This window comes from Netta rufina (assembly GCF_964035555.1).
Source record: "Netta rufina genome assembly, chromosome: 1".
In the NCBI taxonomy this organism is placed as follows: Eukaryota; Metazoa; Chordata; class Aves; order Anseriformes; family Anatidae; genus Netta; species Netta rufina.
In genome coordinates this window covers 128,702,438-128,725,992 of record NC_140123.1, presented here as the reverse complement: position 1 = coordinate 128,725,992, position 23,555 = coordinate 128,702,438, and the positions used below count along the sequence as shown (strand labels likewise).

Here is a 23,555-nt window from a genome sequence, read left to right as displayed (position 1 = left end):
TTACAAAAGGTGAAAGCTAGCAGAGTTTCTCTAGTCACTATCAAGAGCTGAAGAACTAGAGCTCTACATTGCACCTTTATAACTCTTTCTGAAATGGTGCAGTAAGCAGGGGCAGAAATATATAGGCTATGACTCAGGAAAGCACATTAAAATCATGCTTAAGGGAGACTTTAACATGGTTAAAGTTGAGAGCACCACATAAGCACTCTACCTGCAAAAGAATGACTTGTTAAAGTTAAATAAGGTCTACATGTATATGCTTAGTTCTAACCTGTATTACCATTTTGCTGGTAACATTTGAACTGGTTTTGAGACTTTAAATCTCAGAACTTGTAACTTTTCAATTTTGATGCTTTTTCTTCTTGTCCTTTTTTTCTTCATTAGCCAAAAAAGGAAAACATTTTACAGAAATAAGCATGATGTTCCAATGATTCTAATCCAAATATGTGAAAACCTGCACAAAAATTAAGGCTTATAATAAAATGCAAATGATTTTCAGTTATCTGTGCAGAGAAGAAAAATACCCTGCTTTAAGCAAGGTCCCAGATGATGCCACTCAGAAGTTCTGCCTAAAAAGCAAATGATTGCTCTGGCCTCAGGAAGACAGCAGTCACTCAAAATTTTGTAAACACATGCAACTGTATATGAGTGATATACCTAGTATGTATATGAAATATACCTCCCCTACTACACATACATAGTATCATGGAATCATTTAGGTTGGAAAAGACCTCTAAGATCATCTAGTTCAACCTAGCACTGCCATGTCAATCATTAAACCACGTCACTAAGCTCTATATCTACATGTTTTTGGAAGACCTCCAAAGATGGTGATTCAACCACTTCGTTGGACAGCCAATGCTTCACAACCCTTTCAGTGGATAATTTTTTTCTTAATATCCAGCCTACATACATAAACCATGCAGGAAATTCAAGTCAATTCTTGGTGAGGGAGAGCCAGCTCCACTCTCACAAGTGAAGCTTGCAATCTGCTCTTTAGTGCATGTGACTTTTCTTTTTTTTATGTTATATTAGTTAAACAGTGATTGGGAAAAGCCAGACTAGAAGTTTGCTTTCAGCTTGTGCAATAGAATTGCATAAAGGAAAGTAAATATGTCTCATCAATGTCTGTGCTATTATTCACACAGACTAATATTTTTGGCTGTGAGCACTACATCGATATAAATGATAAAATCTTGAGTTTATATATGAGTGTGCACATATATTCCACATAGGCACAGGAGGATCAGGAACAGATATGCACATGCACACACACACAAATGTTGCAATTTCCAGTGCTGCAGAAGTGATTGCTTAATGTTTAATACCATCTTTTCTGGGCCAATGGGATATCGCAGATAAATCCATAGGTATTTTCCCTAAAGATGCCCATACTGCAATAGAACAATGTTGTCATGTTCTGCCCCTCTCCCAAATTTACATAGGATTGTTTCCCTGATAATTCTTGAAGCTGCTAGTGGTTAAGGCTTACCTTAAGCTTTTTCTCTTTATTTTTCATTTTGTGCACTCTTAAACTCCCTTTTCAAGCAGAATATCCTTTCAAGCAGAACTGTTTGTTTGTTTGTTTGTTTTTCTTTGCTTTTCTCAGCTAGACATGCTGTTCGTTTCTTTAAAAGGGAAGGTTGAGAAAAATGATGGGTTTGGTTCTCTTGCCCAATCAATCTCCACTCCTGCTTATATTATTATTTTACATGCTTACAGATACTTTAAAATCTGGTCAGATCTCTTTTATTGTACTCAAAACCTCAGCTGACTGCATTGATTTAAGCAATCTCTTTTAAAAGGATTTTAGAATAGAACTTCACAAGTCTTTTTTGTGAATTTGCCCAGTAAGACAGATGGTAGCAGGGTCTCTAGGACAAGATGGCCATAAACAACTTCGGCTTATATATCATTAGTAATGAAATATGTCACAGTTTATAAACTCTACACTTAGAAGGTGTATATTGCAGCAAAGATTTCTGAGTATGTGATAAAAATGTTGGTAGCTGATACAAAAGAGTAGGATGGCATGGAACCTTTCTTTTTGTTCCTTGTGTTTGGCTCAATCAGAATAAGGAAGAAAACGAATTAGTGTCATGGTAGAAAAGTTCATCCTGTTCTTTCTTTTGAACCCTACTGTCCTATTCCTTCCCACATGGCATAATACTTGACTCTGGAATAGTCCCACTGGGGAGCCAAAGAATTGTTCGGACATTAAATTGTTATCCTACTTGGATGAAGGTATCAGTCTAGCCCACAGGGTTTTATAGCTTCCTTCTCAGATCTAGTATGCTTTCCTGTTTGTCCTCATTCATACCAGGCTCAGTAGGTGACCTTTTCTGCAGCCAATTTTCACATCTGTTTCTAAGCAATTCAGTCTTTGACAGTATAAGTTTAAATATTTGGTGAAGAAGCTGTCTACCATAGTAAGGGATAGAACTGACCAGATGGAAAACTGACAACTACGACAAAACCCCAAATAGGCACCTGAACAGTGTCTTTCTCATAGGGAATTTGGGCAAGAGATACATTTTCAGGAACGGGATGAATTCTATGAAGATATAGGAACCCCTCCCTCAGTGCCTGTCTGGGGGAGTGAGAGGAATGTTCTCAGTTACTGTGAGGTCCTACAAGTTTCCCTCAATTTTCTTTTGTTGCAGGATGCACAGAAAATGAAGGCTCTAAAGGAGTATTTTTCCATCTGTACCTAAGTGTATGTTAAAAAGCATCTAGGCAACTGAGGAGTTCCTGATGCCCTAGTGCTTCTGGAATACCAGAATGATACATGTGATCTTACTTTGCTGGTTTTGCTTGTCCACCAAAAGAGTGAAAATGACAAAAAAAAAAAAAAAAAAAAAAAAGGAGAAAGAGGAAGAAAAAAACAATATTTGGAAAGCGATTAAGAAAAAATAATCTGTGACCCAAAAAATAAATAAATAAATAAATAAATAAATAAATAAAATAAAAATGTGACTTCAGAGGTGAAAGGTGGATTAGATTAGTGCCAGGTGATGCTGTTTAGTTTTCTCTCATTACTGGGGAGATTACCTTCAACTGTTGTGAACAAATAGTGGGAAAGTTAAGTAATAGTTCTGATCTTTGGGTCCCTGCACCACTTCTGTCACAGTGAGAGCTGAGCAGACAGTATATTTTGTTTGTATGTTTGGTAGAGATAATGAGAAAAATAGGCAGAAAAAACAGAAAGAGCTTTCTCAACACAACAAAAACTACAAGAGGAAAGGAAATAATACTTTATGCCATTTGAAATGCTTTCATTCAAAGTGTTTCATGTTCAGTTTTTTTTTTCTTTACACCAGAATTTAAATGAAAAATGTTAGCACAAAGCAAAAACTCACCAGTGATCTACATTTCATTTAAAATTAATGAAACATTTCTTTAAAAAGGCTAAACAAGTTATTTTATTTGAGATATGTTTTTATAGTTTTCTCACAAAAAGTATTTGTGAATTCTACAAGATATCTCCAGAAGTTTCTCCAAATATATATTTATATTTAATGTGTACTATTTTGCTATCAAAACAAAATATGCCTAGCTTTCTTTTTCAACCTGTAATATAACTCTGACTCTTGTTCTTGTTCTTCTGCTATAGTACCATTCATAAGACAACCTCCCCCCGTATGCAGAGGTTCAATAAAGCATTGCTGGGTCATTAAAATGAACTGCTAAATTTTGTTAAACCCATGCTGTGAATCTTGGCCCCTAGGCCCACTGAAATAATTACAATGGTCTAATCTTTCACATTTAGGTAGTCTCTTTCATCTGAGGACCTCAAGATGTTTTACTTAAAATAATGAATGCACATTGGAATTCTTGCCAAAGGCAAAAATGAAAGGGAAAAATATACCTGCTCCTTTTTTCCTGCTATGGCTATGAAAATTGGCTATTTTTTATTACTGTTTAATTTAATTAATTTATTTATTTATTTTAAATCAGAACACATAGCCCTATGAAGGTCAAATTTATCTTGTGGGAACACGACCTTTAGTAGCAGGGCTGACTTTTCTCATTTCATGGGCCAAAGCTAGCCCCTGAAGGACCTCAGGACATCACCTGATTTCTGGGGCAGAAATGTAAAGTGGAGCTCTCATAACCCATCTTTATCTTAAAACAAGAATAGTAAGGAAAACATTTATACACTTGAATTTGTGGCATTAGTTACACAAAGAGAACTGATATCAGGGAGTAAAGTGGCACTTCTGCAGTGACTACTTCCTTGGCTGCACATACATGTACACCATTCAGTCCAAGCCATCCGAACCTATTGCCAGGTAAAAGATCTTGAATTTGAACCTGCATTTGAAGCTGAGCTACCTGAGTTTCACCACTACTGCATGGATAATGTGCGAAGCTTTATCTGCAGAGGAAATCCACTTTCTCAGGACTTTTTATGCCAACTCATAACTCTGCTTCCATTTTCTTTATTATGTCCCTGTTAGACAGTTTTGAATTCTCAAATTTTTATTTTATTATCCCCTTTTTATTGTGTTGCTTAAGGAAATAACCACACAGTGCCAAGTCATAGATTTATATGCCAACATATAAATCAATGCTTTTGTTAAATGCTAGTATAACAATAGTATCATACTTAAACTAATCATTCTGTACATTTCTTTGCAGATTATGCTGACATTTTCAGCAGTGTTTGGTGTGATCGTTTACCGAATTACTACAGCAGCAGCTTTGTCATTCAGCACACATGAGACAACCAGGTCAAATGTTCGAGTGACAGTGACCGCAACTGCTGTCATCATCAACCTCGTTGTGATACTTATACTTGATGAAATTTATGGAGCTGTTGCCAAATGGCTGACAGAAATTGGTAAAGCTATCTCACCACATTCCTCATTAGTACATTACATGTATTGACATGAGAGTATTCAAGGAAGTTCTAATAGGAATATTTCCCACTGAAGAGTGCCAGTGAAAATATTCAGGCCTATGGGGTAAGACGTTCAGACATGCCTCTGTAAACTGGGGGTCTAAGCCACAACATGCAATGTGCCACTAATAGGACTAATTAGCCTGGCCATAATGCCATGTTAATGCAGCTGTGCTAATTCCAGGATCTCAGCTGGTATTTCTGCATTGCACTGGCTCTGTGCCAAGATCCACTTATCTAGAGTTAGTTGAGAATTTTTGACCTGGTATGTATTTTGATATATAGTTTTACCTCTAGGAGCTGAAAGTCAGTGGATTGTTACAAAGATGTTGCTGGCTCTTGAAAGCAAATTCTTCCCATGCTATTTATCTGCTGTGATTTTTACAAAGTCCCTACCACTCAAAGGGTTTTTCTGCTGTTATAGGGACATGTCTGGGCTGGGCTTTTCTTGTAATATTATCTGTTAGTTAGGGGGTTGATTTTTTGATGTTGTTTTATTGTAATAAGCCAGGCAATGTATACCTGAGCCTTTTAAAGGTAAGTCAGTCTTTTGACTACTAGAGAGGTTTAGACTGTTTATTTATTTTTTTTTTTTAACACGAATTACGTTAAAGATGTTTACTGACAGGGCCCTAACATGAGATTCTTATATCCATTGTTAAATATTGCTTCCCATATTTTTATACATCACCTATAATTCTAGATGCTTCAAAGGCTAGGAACATGAAGTCAGTTATTCAAAACACTGAAAGTCAATCCGCAACCACAGAAGCCTATAACTGTAGTAAGTACTCTGCCTGTCAATTTTGGGGTGTCTAAACTTAGGCTTCCAAATTGGAAACTTTTTTACAATTGGAACCTGACACAGTCATTCAAAATTTTAGATTATATCCCTGTAAAGCTACAGTGATGTAAAGTTTTGTGGATCTAGCAGACTTCAGGTTAAAACCTTAGGAACTCAGGACTTCTGTTTCTTATCCTCAATTCTCAAGACAAAAGTTCACAAAAGTGAAACTACCTATTTTAGTCCTATTTTTGAAGAACACCATAAAGTAAGGTTTTTTAGTTATCATACAGGTCCAGTCCTGAATTTTTGAAATAGGTTCTGTGGCTTTACCAGTAATGAGAGCTAGGTAGTTTAGATTACATTATAAAAGTATTTGAAAGAAACAAAACCAAAGCAAAGAATTTTCAAAAAATGTCACCATATGGGGTTAATTTGTTTGTTTCTGTTTTGCATCAGGCTTTGGGCAGAATCTAGCAGCATTACATAAACACACTCTGTGCTAGTGTGTTAAGGAAGCTTGTGTTTCCTATCATTCAGGTTAAAATTGTGCCCAGATTTTCAGTTTCATACTAGTGAAAAGCTGCTAATTTCATTTGACCTGAGCAATTCTGTCCTCTGCACTTCACCTTCCCAGATGAGAAATGGCACAGTGGTTAGGGCATGACACTGCTGTGTGGAAAGAGATGAGGTTGAGACTCCTCCTCCTTGGCTGGTTCTAAGCAAAAGCTGGGAAGTGGAAGTCACTGCCATTACCTCTGTGGGACAAACACAAAAGGAAACTACCATGAGAAGGTGCAAAACTCTGAATTGTGAAAGAAACAAGAATTTCTTTCTCACTTGCAGATTATTCTCCTCCTGTCACTTTGCATTTCATTCCAGTCTTGCTGGCTTTATTTAGGCAGCATTCCTAATTAACCATGAGGTGTTTTGTTTAAGAAGAATCCAGTCTGAGTAATCTCTAGTGCTACAAATTATGTAAGATAGAAGATTCATTCACACAGCTTTCTCCAGTGCTTGGCTCAGATGCCAACTGCAATCAAACTTTTTTAAAAATTACAATGCATTCATGGTGATAAATGCTTACCTTGTGAACTTTCATTTTGCCAAGCAGAGTAAAACATGCTTAATTCTCTTTTCACACTGCAGTTAATAGAAAAGCTGAGGAACATGTTTGTTGGGCTGGAGGAAAAGGTCTTGACCGCACAGGGTTCTACTTCAACACTGAACATTCTCAATACTTTGCTTGGGTGAAAAATTAAGTACATCTATAAGCACAATAATGGTGCCTATGATATCAGTTGCATTCTTTTTAGGTTCGGACTAACACATCTGCCTCTATACCTGCTGAAGCAGTACTTCAGGAAAAAAAAAAAAAAAAAAAGTAAGAAGACAATGGTTTTGTTATAAGTAATACAGAGAGCTAGTGCAGGATGCGTTAGGACCCACCACACCTCTTGTTGGTCCAGCAAGGTGGAACACTATTGTGCCTCTCTTACAGATCAGACCAGCAGAAGTGTGGATAATATCCTGGTATACTCAGGTGGAATATGTTGTCTTCAGTAAGCATGTGGTGATAGACTTGATTTAGGACTCATTTTCTCACTTGTATCTCCATTAACATCAAGGAAGGATCAGTCAAATGGAGACAAAATTAAAGCTACTTGTGTTAGTGCCTTATAAAGGCAGCAATTTCTTTGGCAAACTAAGATCTATCCCACAGATGTCTCAGCTCATTCTCCACCTAGAAAGTTTCAGCTTCCCAGATTTGGAGTAGTATGCTCACAAACAACCATATATTATATGTATTGGGGTTGGTTTTTTTTGAGAGTTTTCTCTCTTGCTAGTGCATCTATTCTGGCTTGACACATTTATTGTATAGCAGAATCCACTAGCTGGAGGACACATTCTGTGCATGCCTCTATTGGTATGGTATAGTATATCTGAGAGTGGGGAGGGAGTGCAGTGTTAAGAGAGTCTGTAGAACCATATATGGTGTGCAAATTTTCATCCAGTGGCTGATCTCATCTTTGTGAGAGTTCTGTAAAAGGCAACATCCAGGGCTTTTCTCCCTCAACTTAAAAACTGAATTGCTGTTACTGGATGTTCCTGTTGCCCTGAGATTTTGTCCTGAGCATTTATCCAGCATATGGGGTCATCTACAAATTTTCCAAATCTTTTGTTGGCTTAATTAAGCATTTCTATACATGTAGATGAATGATAGCTTAGGGCTCACCAAACCGTGTGTTGGCCTTTTATGAATTTGTGGTTGAAAGGATAACAAATAATGCTGGGTTGTGGGAACTTATCAGAATGTTGCTGTTTCTTTAGGGTTTAAATAAACACCATGATTCTTTCTTTCCTTCTTTCTTTCTTTCTTTCTTTCTTTCTTTCTTTCTTTCTTTCTTTCTTTCTTTCTTTCTTTCTTTCTTTCTTTCTTTCTTTCTTTTTCTTTTTCTTTTTCTTTTTCTTTTTCTTTTTCTTTTTCTTTTTCTTTTTCTTTTTCTTTTTCTTTTTCTTTTTCTTTTTCTTTTTCTTCTCTCTCTTTCTCTCTTTCTTTCTCTTTTATTGCTATTTTATCAATAAATGCATAATATTAATAAAATATATTTAATAGTTTTATACATTGAATAATGTAATAGAAGTCAGAGTATTCAGAGGTCTGTGCTAAGATTTTGCAGACATAGTCTGAAGCAGAGAAAGGTCTGGCCAGGTATCTCAGCAGGAAAAGAGACAAGAAAAGATGTGAGATGTGAGGTATTTTCAGATCCAGGCAGGTTTGGGGGGGGGGAGGGGAGGGGACGGCTGTTGATTTTTGCCACCAACATATTGAATAGACAGCCCTTAGCAACTTGGGATAAGCTGTCAGAAGCATATCAGAGAATCAAGTTCATTAAGTTGACATTATTAATGTTTCCAACAAAGAGTCTTTAATTTCCATTTGGAAGTTTGGAATGACTCTCTGGAATCAGAAGGAGTCAGACAGTGGAGGAGTTAATGTGCATTGACAGAAATGAAAAGTATGAAAGACAAAACAATATGAATTTGAAGTTTGCAGTTTAGTGTTGTATTTGAGGATATCATGGATGTTTACATAATTACTAATTGATTTCTCTGGTTTGCTTCTTTTACCCCAGAGGTACCAAAAACGGAGAAAGCCTTTGAGGAGAGATTGATTTTGAAGGCATTCCTATTGAAGTTTGTGAATTCATATGCACCAATTTTTTATGTTGCCTTTTTTAAAGGAAGGTAGGACAATGTCCTTTATGTATTGATATTAATGTATATAGATATGTCTATATAAGTGGATCTGTGTTCAAAAATACAGTCAAAGAATGACCTAAGTCTGGCACTGACCACCTTCACCAGCTATGACAAACATCGTAAATAGAATTGTCTTAACTTTGCTCTTGAATGGGAAGGAATGATGTTGAGTGCTGTCCTGTCTCTCTTCTAAGAAGAGCATTGTTCTGAAATGTAATTGCTTTCGTTATTTAATAAGAATAATCCACACCCAAAAAATAATTCCTTTCGGTGAAAGAAAGAAGTTGCATTTATCAACAAAAGCTATTGCTTTGATGGTGTTTTTCACATTTTAGTACATTTTTCCTGAAGCACCATTTAGCAAAAAAATATTTTTCTAATTTGTTTTAAAAATACGGAACGATTTTCCCTATCACTTTCTCCACATTTTTCACTATTTGCCCAAGTTAAATTAAGAAACAGTTACAGTCAACTGGAAGTTGAATATTTTGGCAAATGATCTGGTTGACCAAAAAGTTAATTCAGCTGTCCGGCTATATAAGTGTGACTTCCTATGGGTTCAGGTTCATTGTCTTTTGGGACCCAGTTATCCACAGTATTGCACATGCTTTTGAATGGGAAACTTAAAATGGTTGTTTGCTAAAAGTTTGGCAAAAACTTTTAAAACATCCTCTGGGTTCTGTTTCATATCATTATTCTGTTCCTTTTGGGGGCTGTAAAGTTTGTTAATCTATATACTTCACTAACCCTATTCAGCATTACTGATTTAAGAATTAATGATACATTTTACCAGCAGCTGTAAATATAGGAAGACATTAATGAAAAATATCTCCGATTTATCTTTTTAACCTATTTTTGTTGTTGTTTTATATGGCTATAATAAAGTTAATTTCACTGTTTCTCTCAGTTTAGTCATAAGAGCCTTGACTGTGTATGTGTGTGTAAGTAATGCCGTCCGTTCAGGGTATTACTCAAATGCAAGAGAATGTGATTTATGATATGTGCTCCCAGTTTTGTCTGTGATCTCTACTCAAGGGAAAGAGATTTATTTTTATTTTTTTTAACACAGATTTTTTTAACAAAAATGATTTAGTTGGGATGTGGTAGAAAATATTTTGAAATCATTTTAAATAATTGAAGTTGCATAGATTTTGAGTCTATTAAACTTCATGTTGAAGCATCTAGTTCTGATATATTTTAGCTAATATGAAAACCAAACCAAACCAAACCAAACAAACAAAACAACAACAACAACAACAACAAAAAACACAGTTATATTGTTAAAGTTTTTTTTTTTTTTCCATTTTTTGTTTTATTTCATGTATTGTTATTACTTTCAGATTTGTCGGCCGTCCTGGTCATTATGTATATGTGTTTGATGGCTATCGAATGGAAGAGGTAAGTACACATGAAAATAAAGCTGAAAAATCATTAACACAGAGAGATACATGTACAGTGTTTCAGTGGAATATAGGCAAAAAGGGAAAAATAGGAAATGTGTTAAGAACAAGTTTACCAATACGTTAAATTTTCAACATCAATGGACAAAATCCAAATTTTCCCTCTGCAGCAGCTGTATGTTCTCTCTTTCTGCAGTTCTAAGCACCTCACAGTCTTAGGTGAAGCATCCCAATTTCTCTGCTTTATAAATGAGCACTAATGTGCAAACATTAAATGATTTGACCAAGCCCTTGGGAAACCTATGGCAGAGCTGGAATTTGAACTTGTGTTCTTAATTTTGTAGATTACTAGAAGCTCAATGATTTTAATAGCCTAAAAAGCTATGGCCATGTTGTGCTAAACCTGTAAACATTTTTTTTTTTAAATCCTTTTAACTGCTGTGGGTATTCACTTGAAAAGCAACAGACTTACTCACGGTTTTACAACAAAGCTTAAGCATAAGTCTTCGCAAGATTGAAGACTTTCTCCTCCCTTGGGAGACATCAGGTTGGAAGACTATTGGTGATATTGCATTATGTTGATTACATTGATTATATAGTAAATATTTTAAAAGGAAATATAGTAGCCCCAGGGCACAATAAGTTATTTCAGAGCATCACATATTTTCCTTAATGTGGTTTTATGAGTAGAGATGAAATACCTTGTTAAGGATTGGAATTGCAATGATCAACGAGCTCAGTGCTCCAGAGAAAATTGGTGGCAGGATTAGCAGCCTCGTATGGACATTGGTGGCTCTTCCAAGTCAGTACTTTTAAATTATCTTACTCCATTCACACTCTACATGTGTTTTTGTTGCTGTTGTTGTTTTGTTTTGTTTTAATTACAGTGTGCACCAGGAGGCTGTTTGATGGAACTCTGTATTCAGCTGAGCATCATTATGCTTGGAAAACAACTGATTCAAAACAATCTGTTTGAAATTGGAATCCCGTATGTATCCCAGCCTTATCCATTGCCACACTTTATTCCTAGGGCACTGTAAATTAACAGCTTGATCCTTATTCAGCTGAATGGGACTTTTGTCACTGACTTCAGTAGGTTCTAATTGAATGTGATGATAAATCTCATTTTTGGTTGTGATGAAATGATCTGGCTGTATTTTATGTTGAATAATTGGCTCTATCTGCAGTAAATGGCTTAAAGAAAATGATTGAACATATTAAATAATTGATCTAAATTAATTTTAGAAACCTGGGAAAACAGGCAAGGTATGATAGATCTCTTGGGAAGTTTTAGAGAAGCTTTCAGGATAGCAGCATTGAATACAAATTAGTGTAAAGTGGACGAGAAAGTGTGTGGAGAAAAGCAATAGCTCAAAAAAGATGTTAAAATGTTTTACTTGATCTATGACTATTTTACAGGTTTACAGATGAAGTTCATACATTTCTAATATGCCTGCATATCACTATGTCACTGTGTGATGCAGGAGCTAGAGTATGGGAGAGGTTCTGTAAAGCTATTCACCATCTGTCTGACACAGGATGCTTACTGCAGAGTGTCTTCTGCTCTCAATACATCAAGAAAACTCTCTTTGTCTCCAGTGGCAAAGGGATCTCAGAAAAATCCACTGAGAATGTCCAGCTCCTGGCTCTTGGGAGGTTTGCTCTTATTTCTGTTATCTGAATCATCCTTGTTGGTGGCAGTGGTCTGTGAAATGTTGTATTAGGTGAAGAGTCTGGCTTAGATGCAAGCTTCAAATCCACAGAAGTTAGTCAGAATCTTTTCACTGGTGTAAGTAGCTTTTGGATCACATCCCTAGAGAAGGCCTTGATGATACTAACTAGAAATCAAGATGAGTGGTGCTTAAAAGATTATAACTATTTAAAAAATGAGCCCTTTTCCTCCCCTTTCCTGGCAAGATTTTTTTTTTTTTTAATAGTAGTTTAAATACAGAGCAGAAAAACTTTCCAAACAAATCAAATGTGGATTATAGATGGTTTCATTATTCTTGTGTCAAAGTTCACTAGGGAGGCCTGTTTTCTGTCTACATCTCGTGGAGTTTGCAGTTTGTTTTGAGAAGAGTGGTAAATTTTTCCCAAAATATCTGACATGTTGAAGTCTTAAAGCTTTTTCAACGTAAACCTGGTGTGATTTTTTTTTCCTGTATCCCAAAAACTTACGGCTACTGGACTTTTTTAATGGGAATTTTATATTGTTAGAAATAGTGTATTTATTATCTTTGATTCATGAAAGCAGAGGCTGATCCAGACAAAACGGAAAACTACTGTCAAATTGTTTCTCAGTTCCCTGCCTGTAACTCTTACTGAAAGAATATGACAATTTTATCCCTTTTTCCCTCCTCATTTTTGCTCCCCCACCCTGCTGCCAGCAACCTATTTAGAACTCATTTTTAAAAACTGAATAATGTTTTAAAGCAAACAAACTTTCATCCTCTTCGTCCCAGAGAAATACTTCATTTCAATCACAATGTTATCTTGTCATCATGAAATAAACATATCTGTTTTTTATTTGCTTGTCTACATTGTCAAGAAAACCAAGTGTATATCTGTGTATCTTCTCACCAGACCTGTTTATACCAGGAGGAGCACTGTGCTTTACTGACCAATTAAGCTAATTAAATCAGAACTAGCCTTGTATTTGTTCATGGACCATTCTACTGGTTTAGACTAGTTTCTTAATGGTACTTTGTTCTACCTCATCTGCTTTGCATACACACATTCACAGACACACTGATTATTGATAAGCCAGACATTCAGAGAGCTGGCCATAGGGCTGCTGGACACATATATGCAGACCAACAGGGACTCCAAACATGCGTATACATGTATGTTACACAAGTGGTTCTAGCATGACCGTGTCATGTGCAATCTATTGCATTTATAAATGTTGCTGTTAGTAGATGTGGAAGATCTTTAGATAAACATACACTCTCTGCCCCGGCTTCCTACTTTATCCTATTCTATCTGTTCTTCTACCTCTTTTCTATTAATGTTTTTGTTTGACTGTTTTGTTTTGTTGGGGCGGGGGGGGTGGGGGTGGGGGGGGGAGGGGAGGGAGAGAGAGAGAGGGAGAGTAGGGACAATTGTTTGTTTGTTTGTTTCCCAAGATATCACAAGATATCATTGTTTTCATTGGGTCTTTCTATTTTCCACATTTACCTTCACACAGGCAATGCACTGTGACAAACTGTCGTGTGGCAGAAAGATGGATTACTCTTTTCTTCTCCAGTTTTAGCAGCTCTGTTTTTCTCCCCTTGTTTTGTGCCTGTTTAAGGGAACGAGAGTCAGAGTGAGTAAGACAAATTCTTTCATTGTATCCATGGATTTTCACTGTGGTTAGAGTGCAAGTTCTGCAGTCAGCCTTACTCATACGGAGAGGCTATCATAAATGACAATTTATTCTTCAAAATCTGGAACATCTCTAGACATCTATTATCTCTCTGCTAAATTATACAATGACCCAGATCAAAACACTTTTCTTCCTTGTTGAAATCTGTAGGTTTCTGCAGTTATTTCCAGAAAAGTTTCTGATTTTATTTATCATAAAGCTCAGGGCATTTTAATTGGTTTACAGGAGATCACAATGACTTAGTCCCATTTACTGCCTCTTTCACTCAAAAAATAAAAATAAGTATGCACATGATAGGCTGAGTTTACAAGCAACACTCATCCATTATGTCTCTAGCATAAAGGCTGCGACAGTTGGGAAACATCATTTGATGTCTTCATTCTGGTTTATCAGTGCTGACTGAAGAGATATGTAGTTAAACTTCAGATGACAGTCCTGTATTGTGCAGGGTCACTGGACCACATCCTTACCCTTTCTTGTGATGTTTCTGGAGAAATTGCCCCACAGCTATGACAGATGTGACTTTCTAGTGTTCTAAACCTTGCCGTGATTTCTTTTTCCATTTCTGCATCCAAGAATATCAAAACAGCTAGGTAAATGCAACAATGTTTGAATTATGGAAAGTTAAGCCTCTTTGAATTGAAATGTATGTTGTGTGGGGCTGGAATTCACAAGTTTAACAGATGTAACTTTGCTATGGTTCACTCAGATGTGTCACATACCATAATTCTTTTACTGTTTCCACAGAAATTGACCTTAAAAGGCTGCAGGGCTTGGGAGCCTGAACCTAGAGTTCCTTTAAGACTCCATTACTTCTATTCTGTATTTCTGAACTCAGTGGAAAAAATAAAATAAAAAAAAAATCCATGTGTTTATTTTATCACTCTGTGTCTTTGACCTTGGTGATAAACCTTTAGGGTGAAATCCTGGCCTTATTGAAGTCAATGGAAAAACCCCCGTCAACTTCAGTGAACCCATGATTTTGGCCTTTTTATTCAACATCACTTTCCATCATTTATTTCAAAATACTCTTAACTACGCTGGATTAAAATATCTAGAGATTATAAAACCAATTTAAAGGCATCCTTTCATAGTTGCTATCTTTAATATTGCATTTCACCTCTCATAAATTATTCTTATTTAATTGGATATCCTCTCCCCCCCTCCCCCCTTTTATTTTTCTTTTATCTTTTTGAGAAGTCAATAAATATCAAACACAGGTGAAGTTCCCATGGAATCCAGGAGGTCTGAGTGGGCCAACAAAGCGTGACTATGCCATAGATTTATGGACCAGGATGAGAAATTAGAACAATTTCCTTCCTCCTCTACCTTCTTCTTGTACCTTCTGCCCACTAAAATGAGAAGCTCTCTCATATGAACAGACTGTAGGAATATGACTGAAGAAAATTCTGAACTCTCAGGTCTCCTTCCCCAAAGCAACATTAAACACAAGGGCAGAAGAATCTAAGTCACTGCACTTCCATCCTCTTCTCTAGATATAGGTGCTCCAGCTGCTTGACCTAGTCACTTTTCTATCTAGCTTTCTGTCTGCACTTTTTTCTAGCATGCTGCACGGGTAAAAGCATAAACTGGAAGGATAACCTTAAAAACTACCCGATATATATAATCCTTAATCTCTGGCAGCTGGATTCTGGGGATTTTCTGACTTTCCTTGCATTTAGGTTCATGTAGAGTTCCCATTTGCATCTCCGTTGTAGAAGGTATTGCCATGAAATACTTCAAATCCAGTTCTTGGTAACTGTCACAGGTAATCTTTGCAGTGCACGAGGCCATTTACTAACTGAGAGTCTTGCGAAATAGCTAAGTTGATCCTCAGTTCCAATCTTTCCAGCAAGTTCTGATGGAGATGCATTGTGGGGACTGCACAGGCACCAAAGGCACAAAGACTTGTGCCAAGAAAATCATTTTCCTGTGTTTGTCCCAATTCAACTTGCTCACATCTACTTTACTGCTCCAGCCTCTTTACATACCGTTATTTATCATTTGTCATTTTTTCCAAGTCAACTTCATGTTTTCTCCCAGCTCACCCAAATCCTGATACTTCTCATTACTATATAAATAGGTTAACTGTTGAATCATTCCTCTGTTTTTGATTTCTCTATTTTTGTCCTTTTTATTTATATATATATATATATATATATATTTTTTTTTTGGTCTCCAAAGCTTGCAGGCACTTCATGGATGGAAAGTTTTCCTTTAGTGATTTTATTCTCTCTTCAGATGGTGGTTACCTTTCATAATAGGATGCTTATTAGCTATATTAGAAATTACAGTGTCTTTAAGCCATGTTCCCACCTCTTATCTAACACACTAGTTTGATGACATTCTCTTGTGAGAAAATGCAGTAGTATTTTAACTGCTCTAGGCATAGCCTTCTGACAAAAAATAAAATAAAATAAAATAAAATAAAATCTTTGTTTTCTTTCTCCTTGATCCTACCTTCATTCTTTGTTCATGCTATTCAGTCTCAAGAATTGAATTTTTCTTGCTTTTAGATATTCACTGGCAAAAAGACCTGAAATAATGGCAGTTCAGCAGTCTCTGTCCAGATTCAGATGGCTATTAGTGGTGCCACAAAACTTTCCTGCTTGTACCTCTTGAGCACTAGAGACATCACTGCACAATGCATTAGAGACTCACCCTGAAAAGACAAACCTTCCTCTTTCTCACTGGTCAGGCTGCCTGGCATGCAGAAATCAAACCTGAAACATGTCTTGATCATTATTTTCTGTCAACTTTGTTTAAAGATTTTGATCTGAGTAATTACAAACAGATTTCAGACAAGTGCATCTGAAGATCTTACTCAGTTTTAATAAGACAATCATATGTGCAACTATAAAGTTCTGCAAAACTCATTTTCCTTTCTGTACTACTGTATAGCTGGAGAATAACCCTGTGCAAATCTCTGTTCTGTGCTCCTTTAACTTTCTGACACATTTCTGTTTCATCTGAAACTTCACATACTTGTATACAACACTAAAATACATTTCCGTAGAAAATTTGAAAATAATTAGTTTGGTTTTCTTTTAGTTAGTTAATCCTTTTTAAATGACAAAATAAAAATCAGAATGTTCTTCAAAGCTTAACTCAAAAAGTTGAAATGAGCCACTCCTCATGCCTGGCTCAAACTGATAATTTATACTGAAAATTTAAAAAATTATTCTGAGTAACTAAGTCCTGGATTTAGTGTATTCCCAAATAAACATAAAAACAACAACTATTGTTTTAGTTACAGTGTTCGCAGGGGAGTTGTATGTATGTATGAAACTACATAACTTGACTCTGTGGTGCTATAACTAGAGGATTGGATCACACATCTACAGACTTCACATTTTAACACACCCAATTTTATCTCAGCTGCTGCACAATGACAGTTAGATGCTCTTCAATATCATCTGTCTACGGAAATGTAAGGGACATTTATAGCTCATACCATTTTATTGGAACAGAAATTGGCACTGTCTTGAACTTATTGTTCACTCTCCTGAAAGTCCCTCACATTAGGAAATTAATTGCGATATACTGGAAAGGCATCCTGGGAATTCTTTGATTCTCCTACCCTCTGAGTACTACATTCCTTGATTGCCATCAAAGTAGAAGTATAGAAAGGACATTTTAGTGTCTTGAAATGGCTGAGTTTGCATGATGTAAGGATCTATCTAGTTATTTTTGTGAGGTATTTTAAATGTTCTCCACATTTATTAAAACTATGTAAACTGAATGTTCTGGGTACACAAACTATTTACTTATCCCCAACATACCTGTGTATTGCTGAAATACTGATGATGTTTGCATCACACTTACGAATTATGTCTTCATCTGCACCTGGAACAAAATTTGGAGTTGATCTATTGATTTGTGCAGCTTTGTGGTTCTGAGACTGACAGAGCCTGACAAATTTAAATCTGTCCTAGGAATGTCTGACAAACCCAATTTTCTCCAGACTGGTGATGAAATTGATTAGGTTCTGTAAACACCACTTGGTGTAGAAATTCTGCTGTCACTACGTTTATTTCCAAGCTGCTATAAGGCTTTGTGCTATGTGGTGACAAAGTATTCCTATATAGTTTGGTGTATATTCAGGAATAAAGCAATAAACCTACTCTGCAAAGACCTTAGTTGCAATGTTTTCTGGATAGCCTTGCCCTGCTGCATAAGATAGGGTCTGAGAAAGTGGTTTAACTGGAGGTGCAAATGAATTCCCCTACTGTTTTCTCTACACTCCAGTCTCCAGGCCACACAGCTCTAGTTCAAAGGATTTATCACAAGCTGTGGGAAACATGTTTGTGGGGGAGCCCTGTTTACACTATTGGCAAAATGTTACTGCAGTTATTCTGGATTTCCACTCATAGAGTACATATGTGAAGAACTATAAAATAATGTTGTGCACATTCTTGAAAAATAAACTGTATCTGCAAAATGAAGACATACAATAAGTATAAATCTTGATGTTGCGTGCTAATTCAACTGTATTTCATTTCTTTGATTTTGAAGAAATATCTCATTCTATTACATTTATCCATGGGAATTTCTCAATGTATAAAATAGCAGGGAGTTATCCATGCTTGTGAATTTGAAATGCCATCCTTGGGGGCAGTGGGAATTCTTTACTCTTCTTTTAGAAATTGATTAATTTTACACTGGGATTATACTATTTATGAAATTCATGTATTTGTCTGTGTCATTAAATTTGTATCCCTGTTTCAGTCAGACATTTATTGATACTACTACTAGGTTCAAAGAAGTACTTGCACAAATAATTACTCACCCATGTGAGTAATTTATAGTCTGGCCAAAATGGCTGGTGTTGCTGTAAAACATTGTCAAAATGAGAATTTCAGATGCACTCTTCTAATCTATGAGATCTGTGAGACAAAACCAACTTCTGTTTACATGGTAGGAAACTGTTTTGCTTTTCTGCTTCAGGGGCAGCCAAAACTCACCAACACAGCTATCTGGCAAGATGTATACTTCACAGGTAGCAAAAATATTTCCTGACCAAAATTAGGAATTTCCCAGTCTCACAATAACAGTGGTTCTGTGCTAGCTTAGTGTTTCATTCTTTATACACAGTAAAGGCACATTTGAAAGAAAACTTAGAACTTCTAAAACTCTTTTGAGAGATCTCTGAAGGAAGATAACACAGTTGTGCAAGTACATAAAGCATCTAACTGCTGATGAAGTTTTTCAGGATCTACATAGATCTGCATACTTTGCCTTTTACGTTGTCAGTAAACTCTCACTCAAGAAAGTTAATTTTAGAAATGTGTATTTTTTCACAAGTATTCAGTGAAATCTTTACAGTTTGATTTTAGTAGTTAAATAATTTTGTAGTTTCTAGTAGTTTAGGAATAAACTTGCAAAGGAGTTCCAGTAAGCTCCCGTTCTTCCTCAGTGAGTTCCAGTATGGGCTGTATAGTTAGTTGAGTGCTGAAGTGAATCCTACTACATATATCCCAAGTGAGACTTCTATACCAATAGTTTCTACTGAATCCAAACTAATAAAGGTTTGTTTGTGTGTAAAAGGAAAGACAAACAACCGTGAGAACAAATTCTACTGATCTTGCTGTCTTATGAATCTCTTAAGCTCTCTTATGAATCTCTCCTGTTAGTTTGAAGGCTGTTTGGCTGTTAAGTAGCTGCAAGGGAAACATGTTTCTCCAGTTACGAAGGCCACTAGTAGAATTCAAATGTTGCTTATACTTGACATTTCATAGGAATGTATTTTATTATTTTTATTAGTTGTCTCATCATTTTCAGTAAAGAGTGCTTCTTTAAGGTTCTGCAAGCGAAACCTTTTTCTTTTGCCCATTTAAAAAGATACTCAGGTTTGAAACAGCAGTGGAGCCTGAGGAGCTTCAGGTGTTTTCTGTTGGTCACAGGGACAACTTTAAGTCACTAATATTTATATACTTAAAGGTATACTATATGGAAGTTCCCAAGTTTCAGATTGAGAGGAAAGTACACCTGTGCTAGATGTGACATACATGTATGAAGGTATCACATTACCTTCTCGTATTTTATTTGTTTGTTTCTTTCTTTTATTCATTCTTGAGGGAGACGTATTAATAATCACTAGTATTTAGGCCCAAGGTGCCTGAGCTTTGGAAAGATGCTTTTTCAACATATATCTAGAGGGAAAAAAAAAAGTATTAAAAGTACTAGGTTCAACTCCATCATAACAGTGTTATGGTGTTGTAACTTCCCTCGACAGAGGAACACAGCAAGAACTGCTTCCATCAGCCTATCACCTGGCAATAAGAAACATCATAACTAAAGTGGATGGTGCAAACCAAGCCTGTGTGATACTGAAGTAACTTGATATACATTTAGTTTTACAGTGCAAAGATTTAGACCAGATCCTGTAGGTGGAAAAAAAGGAAAAAGACTTGGTCCAGTCTAACTTTTTGTTCCTCAGGAAGTTAAAGAAGCTCTTCAGGAAGCTGAAGGATGGAAGAACTGAACCAAAGGAAATGAACACCAATCAATCAAAGGACCCTCAGCAATGGGATCTTGACTACAGCTTGGAACCTTTCACTGGATTGACTCCAGAATACATGGAAATGAGTAAGATTTTGGAATTCCCTTTCCAAAGGGAAATTATATAATGGCAGATTTGGAGATATCTTTTATGGATGTGTTTATGGATCTGAACCTTATATTATGTAGTAGCATTAAGTAAATGTAAAGAAGACCTCAATTGCCACCATCTCCCTCTCAGTTGTTTCAACTCACCTTAGGATCTGGCTGTGTGTTGCAACCTCTATTACCTTATTTGCCTCTGCACATGAACTTTGCTGAAAAATTCTCCTTTACAATTGAATTTTTCCACATATTACTTCAGCCCAAGATGATTTTTCCTTCTGGATAAGTTGAGTAGACTCAAAGATGTCTGTAAGATGTCTATATAGGAGATCACCCTTGATTCAGTGATAAGGACACACACCACTTAGAAACAAAGGTCTGCCTTGTTGGAATAACTTGTAGTATCAGGGTCTGAGCTACTGATGTTATAAATCACTTGACATTAAGCCTGTATTTTATTTTAGTCCCTCATGCCTAGATAATAAACTATGTTGAGTGCCTCATTCTGCAGTCACTCAAGGATAATTAGGCAGATGCCCTGCAAATGAATGGATGAATTACTGATCTAAGTATTTGTTTACAAGAGATTAGTTTATCAAGTGAAGAGAATGGCTGACCGAGCCTTGTAGTGTGCCATGGCAAGCTATGCCTCATCCATGGGATTCCAGACAAATGTGCAGCACATGAAACCCAAGCTGCACCACCCCAGCCCGCTTGTTGCCCCAGGTCCATACCACTGCACTCAGCTGTCAGATTCACTGTGGAGTGATTCAGACCACCCACACTGTCAGGAAGCAGTTTGTGCAGCTCAGCACTGAACCTGTCAGCTGAGATTGCTCTGAAGGGCATTTACCTATTTTTCTAAATTTGATTTGAGTGGGGGAGTGAAGGGAAACAAATCAGTAAATGCATATGAAAGACTTATTTTATGAATTGCTTAAAAAATACCGGGATATAAAAGAAGAGTTATGCTATTAAGGAAAGGAAGAGGGATATCTAACTGCCATTTCAGAACTTAATTCTCAATCTTTCACACAGATTTTATTCAAACTCTCACTGCTGTCTGTGGCTATCTGCTCAATGAGGAATGAAAAAAAATATGAATAAGAAACTCTAGACTGGGTCTTTGGATTCTCCCTCACAGATGATAATAGTGTTTCATGCAGAGACAGTCATGACCAGGTTACGTATCTCTATCCAGGTATTCAGTAAATTTAGGTTTGTTCTTCCAGGATGCTCTAACTTTTGAAGATGGGTGACATCTTTAAGACTACACAGAAAACTTCTCACCAAGCCAACACTCTGGAATCCAGGTCATTCAGTACCCACCCTAATCACCAGGCAGTCATCACCTTTTCTACTCTTTCTATCGAAAGGATTGACATGTGCCCTCTCTGAAGGAGACCTGAACTCTGGTCCACTCACATGCTTGAAGTCATATATTCTCTTTGCATTTCCTCATGAGGCAGGTTATTCCTGGGGAGACACCACTTGTCTGAGAGGTGATGGTTGGAGCAATTCCAGGATGAGCTTTAAAGTACAGTTTGTCAAAAGTAGAGGAGCTTCTGTTATAACAATCTCACTTCCATTTTGGACTGGCCATTTCAAACCTGCTAGTATTTCCTTTTATTTTCTTTTTTCCTTTTTTTTTTTTTTAATACTTCACTTAGGTCTAGTTAAATTAATAGTAAAGTAATAGAGATAATGAGATTTAACTGCTTTTTTTTTGTTTGTTTGGTTGGCTGTTTTTTTGTTTTTTTTTTTTTTTTTTTTTTTTTTAATCTCCTGTATTTTTATATTGAGAAATGTATTTTGAAATGATTTTTTCACTGGACTTTGTTCTGCAAAATCAGGCAGTCACTGTACTCCATTTCAGCAACGATACTATCACTACACTTATAAAGTGAGAGAAGGTGTAATGGCTAATGGGAACACCAAGCCAGTGCCTTTAACCATGATTAACCTATTAACAGCAAGAATGAGAAACAACAAACATGAAAGGGGGAATTGTTGGCAGGAAAAGAACAATCCAAATTTCTTTCACTCACTCACTCACTCAGGCTACAGCCATTTCTGTCTTAAAGCTAGTCTGTGCTGAAGTGCCCAGGAGTGTTACCTTCTTCCAGGTCATGCATTTTACAAGTCTACCTAATGTTGCAGTAGAAAGTGTTCAGTTCTTTATATGTAATTACAGGCTGTGTTGCATTTGAATGTTTAACATCATCCTAAATTAAAACAGTTACAGGTGATCCTGTTCCTTGGGATTGCCATTTCTAGCTGTCCCAAAGCCAGCATCTATATCACCATGCTTATCCCTACCACTTCAGGGGTGATCTACAACCCAAAACAAAATAAATCTGCTTGTCCGTAGAAAGGTTTCTCATAATTTGCATTAGATGTCATCAGAAAAGTAAATAAAAGGAAATGGTACTTTCCACTAGCCTGTTCACTTTTCAGCCCTCCTCCCCACTCACAAATCCATGAATTTGCTGAGAGCCCTCTCTGTCCAAGAAAGACATACCCAATGAAGTATGGCCACTTGTCATTTTACTTTTTTAGTTATGAAAGGTGATATATTGAGGGTTTGGCCTAACAACTTGTAACAGTAGGGTGTTTTATGTCTTTGAGTAAAGACTCAAGGATTTCCTCAAGCCAAAGCTTTAAAATGATAACTAAGTAGGTAGCTAGGATGAAGCTGGGAAATCTGAGGCAAAAAAAACGTGTCTGCTTTTCAAAGACAGAATCTCCTATTCATAAACTGGAATGATAGTTTTCTTGAAGAGTTATATTGCAATAGTTCTAAACCAATTGGCTGAGAGCAGCTGCAGTGTGGAAAAAAACCACATCGAAGCAAATTCAGGGTATCCAGTGGTATGAATAATGATTTCATGGATACTGACTCTTGTACAAAGTTGTATTTCAACTATTGTTCATGAAATGGAAAAAAAAATAGCTAAGAGCAAATCCAGAAAAATCAAGTACCTGACTTTGATATAACATAGACTAAGCAGGAAATTGAGACTAAGGCATTTAGTTTTTAAGATAAAGTCATATATTAGTCTAAAAAACAAATAAGAGGGTAAAACCTAAAGTCTACAAGTCATGTAAACTTCCATTGACTTCAGAGGCATTTTACATGTACAAGTAGTGTGGGAGGAAGAGGCCAATATTTTACCATGACAAATGAACTCTGTTTTCCTTTGGGGAAAGCTCTTGCAGGTCTTTTTGTTA

The 23,555-nt window shown here is 36.4% G+C and overlaps 1 protein-coding gene across 1 annotated transcript in view; it reads left to right on the top strand.

Moving 5' to 3' along the window:
* Positions 1-23,555, top strand: part of ANO2 (anoctamin 2) — a gene marked incomplete at both ends in the record, with an annotated part of 184,700 nt that overhangs the window by 145,784 nt on the left and 15,361 nt on the right. The window contains 5 exons of the mRNA XM_084296494.1: positions 4,642-4,843; positions 8,825-8,936; positions 10,292-10,349; positions 11,239-11,339; positions 20,158-20,306. Of these exons, the coding sequence (XP_084152620.1) occupies positions 4,642-4,843; positions 8,825-8,936; positions 10,292-10,349; positions 11,239-11,339; positions 20,158-20,306 (622 nt within the window). The remainder of the gene's footprint in view (positions 1-4,641; positions 4,844-8,824; positions 8,937-10,291; positions 10,350-11,238; positions 11,340-20,157; positions 20,307-23,555) is intronic.